The following is an 8,964-nucleotide window of genomic DNA, read 5'->3' as shown; positions in this document are numbered from 1 at the left end:
CCTTGCTGACCTCACCAGCCATCTCTGGAAGTGGACGGATTCTGCCCAGCAGAATTTGCAACCAGCAGTACAGAAATGCACTAAAAGACACTAATACTGACAAGGTCAGCGTTCTGTTTCCATGAGCAACTCAATCCAGTTGGAGCTCACACATTCAGTAACTGTGGTAAAGCACACTGGGTACAAAAAATAACCAAACAGTGTTGCAAGATTCAGGAGCTTGGAAAGGAATAAATTAGGAATCACTAGAACCACTAAACTTCTTGGGCCTGTCCCCTGGTGAACTGCAAGTTCCCATTTGTCCCAGTCAGTCTCTGTCTCACCCCTATCTCAAGGGAGAGGTGCTGGCCAGCAGCAGAGCATGGCCACAACTCAAGGTGCCAACAAGGTGGAGAAGAGTCAGAGCCTGTTAAAATTAACAGCATGTGAACTAGTCTTGGACAGAGAGAAAAACACCCAAGAGGCAGCTGATTTTCCTGCTACAGACGACCATCATCAGGGAAATGGGGTATCTTGCTAGTCACCTGATAGTGCTTAATTCTCAGGGGAATCTTCAGCATTAGATCTCATTGTGAAAATTAAAAAAAAGGCAAGTAACACTGCCTTTAACCAGTTCACCAAGTAACAACTCCAGACATCTCAGAGAGAACAGGGAGGGGTTTGAGGGAAGCAGGATGGAAGGCCAACCCCTTCCTCTCCCCTCTGCGAGAAGATTCCCACTAGGATCCCCTCCGCTGCTAGGACGACTTAAGGGGCACTTCACCAACCATTCCGTGGAAGTCCTTTGCCAAAGTTGTCTTCAGTGTTGGTGTGGAGCAGAGGCAAAGCCCGGGGCCGTGCCGGGCTAGTGCGGGCGGCTGCTGGACTCGAGGTGGGAGCGCTTGCCGGCCGCCAGCACGGCGGCGCTCTCGGCCTGCTCCGGGAACGGTCGCTTGTACGTCCGGCCGTGCCCGTTCAGCGCCCCCCGCTGCCACTTGCAGATGTCCCCGTTCAGGATGTCCTGAATGTGCTGCACGATCAGGTTTATGGCAACTGCAGAGAGCAACGGGGAATAGAGGACGTGAAGGCTCTCCTGGATGAGTTAGCTAGAAAATGTGCAGCATCCAGCCCTGCTCAAGTTTTAACAAGCCCTTAAATGAAAGTCTGCCTGCTGTCTGCACTGAGGTCAGACCTCAACAGGTCACTTTTGCAGCCTTCCACAGGCTGAGCAGCTGGGCTCTCTGATCAAAACCCCCCCAGCAAAAACCCCTTCCTCAGGAGCAGGCACTGCAGGCAGCAGGGTGCCTCCTGCTCTCTTCCCAACCCCAAAGGTGTCTCCCCAGGGAAATGAGGAACCCCTTCCTCAGGAGCAGGCACTCCTCCTGCTCCATTCCCAACCCCAAAGGTGTCTCCCCAAGGAAACGAAGGAATCCCTTCCTCAGGAGCACGCACTCCTCCTGCTCCCTTCCCAACCCTAAATGTCTCTCCCCAAGGAAATGAGGGAATCCCTTTTACCCATGTTGTCAACGCCTCTGGGGATGATCACATCTGCATACTTCTTTGTCTGCAAAACAGAAGCAGTGGTGGAGGAGGCTGTTAATGGGAAAAGTCAGCTTCATTCCAGGAAGAAGCAACCACAAAACTGGGCAAAGATGGAAGTGCTCCAGGGTTGTAAGTTAAAGCCCTCTCTCATGGTGACAACCTGAATAAATTCCAATATCACACTGGGAAATGTGCACTGGATTTAAGTTCAGGGATTCTTCTTACTGTCCCTTTGCAGAGAATCACCAGGTAGAAAGAGCAGGTCAGGTGTGGAGTCCTTTGCTTTTACCCATTTGAGCTGCCTTCAAACACTGCCCATGTCAGGCAAGGTCTGTTTGCCCAGAGCTGGTTTTAATCAGCATTTCGCAAGGCATTGTAAATCTCTGCTGAGAGCCAAGGTATCCAATGTGCATGTGAAATTCCTGCCTGCCTCTGATAACATTTTATTGATCTTTGCCACCACAGCACTCCTGCTTATTCTTCCTCCCCACAGCTCAAAAAAGCCGACAAATTCAGCATTTCTAATGAGTAGTTTTAGAATCCCAGAATTTCTTTGATCTAGGGCAAGAGGCGCCTGAGTTAGCCTTTTCCAATTTATTTAATCCACATACTGGATTTTGGTTCTCATAGGGTTTTTTACAAATTAATTTGATTATTTTAGTACCTAAATGGGCCTCACACTACATGGTGTAGCAAGCAGAGCTAGAATGATCTGCCCCAGGTTTTCACCAGTGTTCCCTCTGAGAAATGCTGCTGGAAACCAAGCTTTTCTTTCTTCCTACAAGACTTAAGAATAAACTGAGAGTGGGAGTCTTTCATTCAGAGAGACCCATACTTAAATAGCCCCAGCAGCCAGCAGTGAGAAAACCTGCTTGAGGCATTTCCATGGTGCTTTGCCAGCAGAAGGGGCCATTTCAGCTCCTTAACAACCAGCTTGAAATGGTTGAAGACATGAGGCAGAGAGGAGAACGTGGGATTTGTGAAATACAAATGCCCCTACAGCAGCTAATTCCCAAACAACCCTGCTCCTCTAGCCCTCCCCAAAAAAAGAAGACCCCACAAATGAAATTAGTGAGAGGCTTCGCACCGGTAAGCAGAACTCCTCAAAGGCAGGCTTGACAAACGTGGTGTACTGGGTGAGGATCTGCTCCAGGTCCCTCCCACGCTTCATATCTCGCAGAACTGGGAAAGGGAGATAAAAGCTCTGACTGTTGTCCCATGGTGGGGACGGATAAGGAGCAGGGGCACGGCAGGGCTTTACCTCTGCGGGACAGCCGGACGTCAGAGTCCGTGTCCACAAAGAGCCGCAGGTGGAACATGTCCCGAATGTCCTGGCTGTAGAACACCAGGATCCCCTCAAAGAGAACAACATCAGCAGGATACACCACCGTGGTCTCTGCCAGCCTGCCAGGAGGAACACCCAGAGCTGTTAAACAGGCTCTGTGCCCAGGCTGGGACACCCCCACACTGCCCAGGACCTCAGACAAAGGCAGGGCCTACCGAGAATGTGTCACGAAGTCGTACGTTGGTACCTCAACCGTTTTGCCCTCAACAATGTTCTTCAGGGTTGAATGCATCAACTCGTTATCGAAGGCATCTGCGAGAGGAAAGTTCAAAGAGAAGGACTTTCAGATGCTGTTGTATCAAATGATCTGCTCAGATTTTTCCAGACCCAAAGAAAAAACTCTCTGCCCAGTATTTCACCATAAAAAAGGAACTTGCAGCCTATTCTTTCCTACCACTAGCACCACAGCACTCTGTGCCCAAGTGACAGTGGCTGTGTTTGGTTTCAGAGATAAGGAAGAGACAGTTTGCTGTTCACAAGCAACTACAACACAATGAAACGAAGAGCTCAAAGGTAAAGCCGGCAATTTTATAATTTTATCAACCCGCTTATAATTGCGCAATCTTTTGCAACTTTGTTCATCTGTTAATCAAGAGCCAATTGGAAAACCCGAGGCATCTTTCATGGTTTCCATTACCCACCCAACAGGCACCAGACTCCAGCCAAGGGCAGCTCCCTGTCCCGCCTACAATCCACAGCACTCCCCCGGGCAAGGGGAGCAGCTGTTTGTGTGGACAAGAAGTAACAGGAAAGGATTTGGGGAATGATGTGCTTCATTAGGGAGCCTCTCACGAGCAGGGAGTGGAGCAGGCAGCAGGCTGGGATGCTCAGCACCTCTGCACGGCTCCAGAACAACGGGCACACGGGAAGGACAAATGGATGTTCTAGTGGGGGAAAGCACATTTCTGTTCTCCAACACTTCCCATTTCCTACGGGGACTTCCCGTGAGACCCAGCTGCGCTCCGAGCACGGACCGAGCCCTGGAGGGGCCGGGCCGGTGGGGGCTCACCCGGGTGGTCGAAGTTGTACTGTCCCTTGAGGGCCTTGGCCTGCTGCTCGGCCGTCAGCACCTTGTAGAAGCTGTCCTGGCTGAGGATCAGCACCTTGCGCTGCCGCTGCTCCACCTCGTTCTGCCCCAGCAGCTCCATTATCTTCTCGCACACTGTGGACTGAGCGGGACGGGGGCTCAGCCGGGGCGGGGGGACCCCGACCCTTCCCACGGCCCGGCCCCCAGCCCGCCCTCAGCCCGGGGCGCAGCCCGGGGCCGCCGCCGGCGATGCCCCTGCGGGCGCCGCGCAGGTCCCGCGCCGCGCGGGCTGCCGGGGGCGAGCTCCAGCACAGCCCCAGCACGGTCCCGGCAGGGCCCCGGCACGGCGGGCTCACCTTGCCGCTGGCGGTGCCGCCGCTGACGCCGATGAGGAAGGGCTTGGGGTGCGGCCGCTCCGCGTCCGGGCCGCCGGCGGACGCCATGGCGGGATGGACGGCGGGGGGCGGGGCCGGAGGTGGAGAGGGGCGGGGGCGGGGCCTGGGGAGGGCGCGGCCATGAGGGGGCGTGGCCTCGTGCACTGAGCGCGGCCGGCCTCAGCCCCGGGGCTGGAGCACCGGCACGGACAGACGGACAGCCGGACGGCTCTGCTCCGTTACAGACAACGCTGTCTTACCCAGACACCTGTGTGAGCGTGTGTGTGTGTACGTCTGTCCCCGGCTGTGTGCTCGACACCTGTACCCATGTGCATGTGTACACCTGTTCCCTGTGTGTTTTACACCTGTAAGCATGTGCATGTGTACACCTGTTCCGTGTGTGTTTAACAGCTGTATCCACGTGCATGTGTACCTGAGTCCCCTGAGTCTTACACCTGTATCCATGTGTGTTTTACACCTGTTCCCCTGTGTTTTACACTTGTTCCCGTGTGTTTTACACCTGTTCCCATATGTGTTGTACCCCCGGTCCTGAGTGCAGGTGTGTGCAGAGCGCGGTACACAGGAACTGTGAAGAAACACCTGAAGGTCCAACACAGAGACACCAGGACACATAAATACACATATGGGTGAGACACCTACACACAGTGTGTGCACACACATCCTGTGCGTGGGTGTGATAGAGATAGCCACACACACTGCTAAACATTAATAGCTATAGCTACAATATGCAGAATTTTATATACATTTTGTGTATAAATAGAGCCGGAACACACACCACGTTCTACATGTAAATACAATATTCTAAAATAAAACCAAATCATATGTTTAAACACGAACAAATTGAAGCTCCTTGACTGTCCGGCGCCCAGCACCGGCTCCATGGGCCGGCCGAACCCGGACCCTCTGTCCAGCCCCGTTTGCCCGCCCGGTTCCCGGTCCCTGCGCACCCCGAGCCCCAGTGCTGCGGGCCGGGTTGGCCAGTGCGGGACGGCGCCGCCCGCGGGCCCTGGGCAAACAGCAGCGGGTCAATGATTAACCGGCCCGGCTGCGCTCCCGCCGCCCGCGCGGGGCCACGCGGGCCTCGGGGGCCGCGGCGGGGCCGGAGCGGGCCGGGCCCCGAGCGGCGGCGGTTGGGAGCCCGCGGGCACCGGCGTGAGTGGGGCCGGGGATGGGGCACCGGGGGGAACACGAGGGCAGCCCCATGGCACCCGGACCGGGGGTGACCGTGCCGGGAGCGTCCCGTCCCATCAGAGCCTTCCTGTCCTCGCAGGCCTCTCCGCGGATGGACGGTGAGCCGCCAGCCAGGCCCCAGGCCCGCGGCCCCGCCGCACGGGGAGCGGAGCCGGGGGACGGCAGCGGGGCGGCCGGGGCTCCCACCGGGGCTCCCACCGGGACAGCCGGGGCGCTGCCCACCCCCGGGGCTCCCACCGAGGCAGCCGGGGCGCTGCCCACCCCCGGGGCTCCCACCGAGGCGCTGCCCACTCCCGGGGCTCCCACCGAGGCAGCCGGGGCGCTGCCCACTCCCGGGGCTCCCACCGGGACGGCCTGGGCTCCCACCGGGGTTCCCGCCGGAGCAGCCGGGGCGCTGCCCACCCCCGGCCCCCTCAGCGACGCCCCCGCGGCCCCCGGGGACAGGCCCGTGGCCGTGTCGGTTGTCTCCAGCTCAGCCTTCGAGGGGGCTCCTCCACCGTACTCGCCCCCGGACCCCAAGAGCTACCACCTCCTCTACCCGCCGTTCCCAGCCGGCTATGCCCAGCAAGGCCCCGTCATTTACCCGCCGGGGCCGGGACCGCGGCCCTACCCAGGCCCGGGCTTCCACCCCGGGCCGCTGCCCTACAGCCCGGTACGTATCCCCCGCCCCGGTGTGTTCCTGCCCCGCTCTGCAGCAGGGCTCACCCCTTATCTCCCTGCCGGGTCTGTGGGGTCCCCCGGTGCCCTGAGCGGCACAGCCCGGGCGGGGAGCAGCTCTAACCTCCCCCGCAGTACCACCCGCCGCCGGGGCCCCCACCCGCCGGCCGCGGGCACCACCGGCCCAAGGACTACACGGTGGAGTCGGTGCTGGTGACCCTCTTCTGCTGCCTGATCACCGGGGTCATGGCCCTCGTCTACTCCCACGAGGTAAGCAAGGACTCACCGGGCGGCCCCAAAGCCCCTCCTGGTGCTGCGGGTCTCTTCTAAGCGCTCCCCTTCTCTCCCTGCCCCAGACCCGCGCTGCCCTCGCCCGTGGGGACATGGCCCAGGCGTACCTGGCATCCAAAAAAGCGCAGTCACTGGTCCTCATCAGCCTCCTCATCGGGTTGTTCGCCTCCATCAGCTGGATCGTCTACGTGCTGGTGTCCCTGTACCTGTGACAAGGACCCTGAGCCCCAGGGCGCCGAGAGCTCCTGGTGGCTCCACCTGCGGGGGGGTATGGGGCACGGGCAGGTGAAGCTGCCACAGCCTTGTGTGGAAATGAGTGACAATGAAGTGTTTTTGGGGCTGTGGGGCAGCGTCCGTCCTTCCTGGTGGGGCGGGGAGCTGCCCCGGAGCCTTGAGGCATCTGCCCAGCCCAAGGCAGGAGGAGCTTGGAGCAGGGAGATGCTGCATCCACCCGGATCCAGCTCTGGGCAGGGAGATGCTGCATCCTGCTGGATCCAGCTCTGGGCAGGGAGATGCTGCATCCTGCTGGATCCAGTTCTGGGCAGGGAGATGCTGCATCCTGCTTGATCCAGCTCTGGGCAGGGAGATGCTGCATCCTGCTGGATCCAGCTCTGGGCACGGAGCTGTGTCAGATCCATGGGCGGGATCAGGCTCTGCTGCAGGATGCTGAATCCCATTGCTCTGGGCTCCCACTTGGAGCTGCCAATGGGACTCAGGTGTGGAGGGAGCATCTTGTAGGATTGGGGCTGGAGGGGGAGCAGAAGTAACAGGTGTGTGGGAAGCCCTCACTGGTCATTAATAGTGTAACATACAAACTCATGTATGCAATTCTACAGTAATTCTGCACACACACACCCCACCACACAACACCCACCCCTGTACTGCCACCCCTTGCTGCTTCCAGACTGAAATAAAATACAGCTGTAGCCAAAACTTCTGTTTTCTCTGCACACTGAGGGCCTACATCTCCCTTTGCCATGGCCTTTGCCCACCACAAAATTCAGGGTAAGTTCTCATGCAACAGCTGAAATCAGGGTTTTCCCAAGAGCAGGTGGGCACCAGGGAAGGGGAATCTCCCCGTGGCTCTGGCCTGGGCAGTTTGGGGGCACCCTGAGCTGTGGGCAGACAGTGTCCCCCCAAGCTGAGCTCGTTCCCTGGGATGCAGCCCCACATTCCAGCCCTGGCACAGGGGGCACGTGCTCAGGTCAGTGTCTGGGCACTCTCCTCCTAAGCTGGCCCGTGACAATTATTTCCAGAGGAATTTTGAACCCTGTCCAGGACTGAAATAGCTCCATGGAGGGGTTATTTATAGCCCTTGGCTGCGGGCACACAGCCATGCACGGGCTGGGCACACGCTGGGAGCTGGGCAGCCAAAACCCTGGCACCAGAGCCCAGGGAAGGTGACAGGAGAAGATCTCCCCTTGTACTGAGGCAAAGCCATCTTGGCAGAGAGAGGGAAGAAATTTATAGTGAAAAAATAAAGGGGAAAGAGGCACATGAGAAAACACGAGGCCACACCAGCGCCAGAGGCGGATTCGATTGTCACTTTAATCCACAGACTGTGCATGCACTGTAAACGGGATCATCAGGCAGGCTCGTTACTGGTGTTTTATTTGTCTTTAATATAAAAGTTACAGGTCTGAAATGTCTGCAGGAAGATGCCACCATGGGGGTTAGTGGTAAATCTATAATACAACGGAACTGCTTGGGGGAGAGGCCCGGGGCAGGGGGCTGGTGACGGGGGGCATGGCTTCTCCCCACTCCCTGCCCCGTGTGGAGAGGGCACTCAGACTCTTCCCTCTCCCCAGAAAGAGGTGATGGCCTTGAGGATGCTGCCTGCAAGACGGGGACACGCTCATGGCCACTCTTGCACAAGGATGTTCTGGGTTTCTGCTCCTGGAGATGGGGGGGTCTCTGGTCAGCAAACCTGAAGTGCTCCAGGCAGGGGACCTTCCTCTAGGGTCCCTCCAGCCTGGCCTGAGGGTGGGACACGAGCCAGGAGCTGTGGCTGGGACACTGCTCAGCTGGGGATGACAGAGGAAGGGGTGAAGGGGGAGGAAAGCTGGGGGCACTCAGAGCTCCCATCCCCACAGCATGGGCTGAGCCTCCAGCTCTGGGGGTAGGCAGAGGGCAGAGACCTAAACCTCCTTTGGTGCTAACTGTGGGCTCAAGTGCAGGGAAGAACCTTGAAATGGCTCCTGCTGGTTGGGGATCACAGAATCTGCTGACTTGAAAGGGATCCATCGGGATCACCAAGTCCCAACTCCTGGCCCTGCACAGGACAGCCCAAAAATCCCATCCAAACACTTCTTGATCTCAGACAGGCTTGGTGCTGTGCCCCACCACCTTCTGGGGGAAGAACTTTTTCCTGATTTCCAATCTAAACCTCCCTGCACAGCTGCAGCTGCTCCCTTGGGTCCTGTCACTGCTCACAGGTGAGGAGATTTGCACCTGCCCCTCGTGAGGCTGCTGAAGACCACAATGTCCCCCCTCAGTCTCCTCCAGGCTGAACAAACCAAGTGCCCTCAGCTGCTCCT

The 8,964-nt window shown here is 58.0% G+C and overlaps 2 protein-coding genes across 2 annotated transcripts; one reads left to right on the top strand and one right to left on the bottom strand.

The window, feature by feature from the left end:
* Nucleotides 1-341: 341 nt before the first annotated feature.
* UCK1 (uridine-cytidine kinase 1) lies at nucleotides 342-4,354 on the bottom strand. The gene is made up of 7 exons (XM_054283976.1): nucleotides 4,250-4,354; nucleotides 3,876-4,035; nucleotides 3,022-3,118; nucleotides 2,783-2,925; nucleotides 2,609-2,703; nucleotides 1,495-1,543; nucleotides 342-1,032 (listed from the first exon to the last, which is right to left on the bottom strand). The coding sequence occupies exons 1-7, from the start codon at nucleotides 4,334-4,336 to the stop codon at nucleotides 845-847; spliced, it is 819 nt and encodes a 272-aa protein (XP_054139951.1). The 5' UTR covers nucleotides 4,337-4,354; the 3' UTR covers nucleotides 342-844.
* A 1,216-nt stretch (nucleotides 4,355-5,570) lies between these two features.
* PRRT1B (proline rich transmembrane protein 1B) lies at nucleotides 5,571-6,639 on the top strand. Its single transcript, XM_054283977.1, has 4 exons — nucleotides 5,571-5,644; nucleotides 5,858-6,131; nucleotides 6,272-6,406; nucleotides 6,493-6,639. The coding sequence occupies exons 1-4, from the start codon at nucleotides 5,571-5,573 to the stop codon at nucleotides 6,637-6,639; spliced, it is 630 nt and encodes a 209-aa protein (XP_054139952.1).
* The last annotated feature ends 2,325 nt before the right edge of the window (nucleotides 6,640-8,964 follow it).

The sequence above is a fragment of the Melozone crissalis genome, unplaced genomic scaffold, assembly GCF_028551555.1.
Source record: "Melozone crissalis strain CALT ecotype California unplaced genomic scaffold, PUWL_Pcris_2 ptg000041l_1, whole genome shotgun sequence".
Lineage (NCBI taxonomy): Eukaryota > Metazoa > Chordata > Aves > Passeriformes > Passerellidae > Melozone > Melozone crissalis.
The sequence above is the reverse complement of the archived record's forward strand: the minus strand, read 5'-3'. Positions and strand labels throughout refer to the sequence as shown.

Excerpts from the sequence above, each read along its gene's own strand:
- UCK1 (XM_054283976.1), bottom strand. The coding sequence starts at position 4,336 with ATGGCGTCCGCCGGCGGCCCGGACGCGGAGCGGCCGCACCCCAAGCCC. Across the intron at positions 3,119-3,875 it reads GTACAACTTCGACCACCCGG|ATGCCTTCGATAACGAGTTG; the intron begins GTGAGCCCCCAC and ends TTCCTCTCGCAG. Across the intron at positions 2,704-2,782 it reads CGTCCGGCTGTCCCGCAGAG|TTCTGCGAGATATGAAGCGT; the intron begins GTAAAGCCCTGC and ends TCCCTTTCCCAG.
- PRRT1B (XM_054283977.1), top strand. The coding sequence starts at position 5,571 with ATGGACGGTGAGCCGCCAGCCAGGCCCCAGGCCCGCGGCCCCGCCGCA. Across the intron at positions 6,132-6,271 it reads GGCCGCTGCCCTACAGCCCG|TACCACCCGCCGCCGGGGCC; the intron begins GTACGTATCCCC and ends CCTCCCCCGCAG. Across the intron at positions 6,407-6,492 it reads CCCTCGTCTACTCCCACGAG|ACCCGCGCTGCCCTCGCCCG; the intron begins GTAAGCAAGGAC and ends TCCCTGCCCCAG.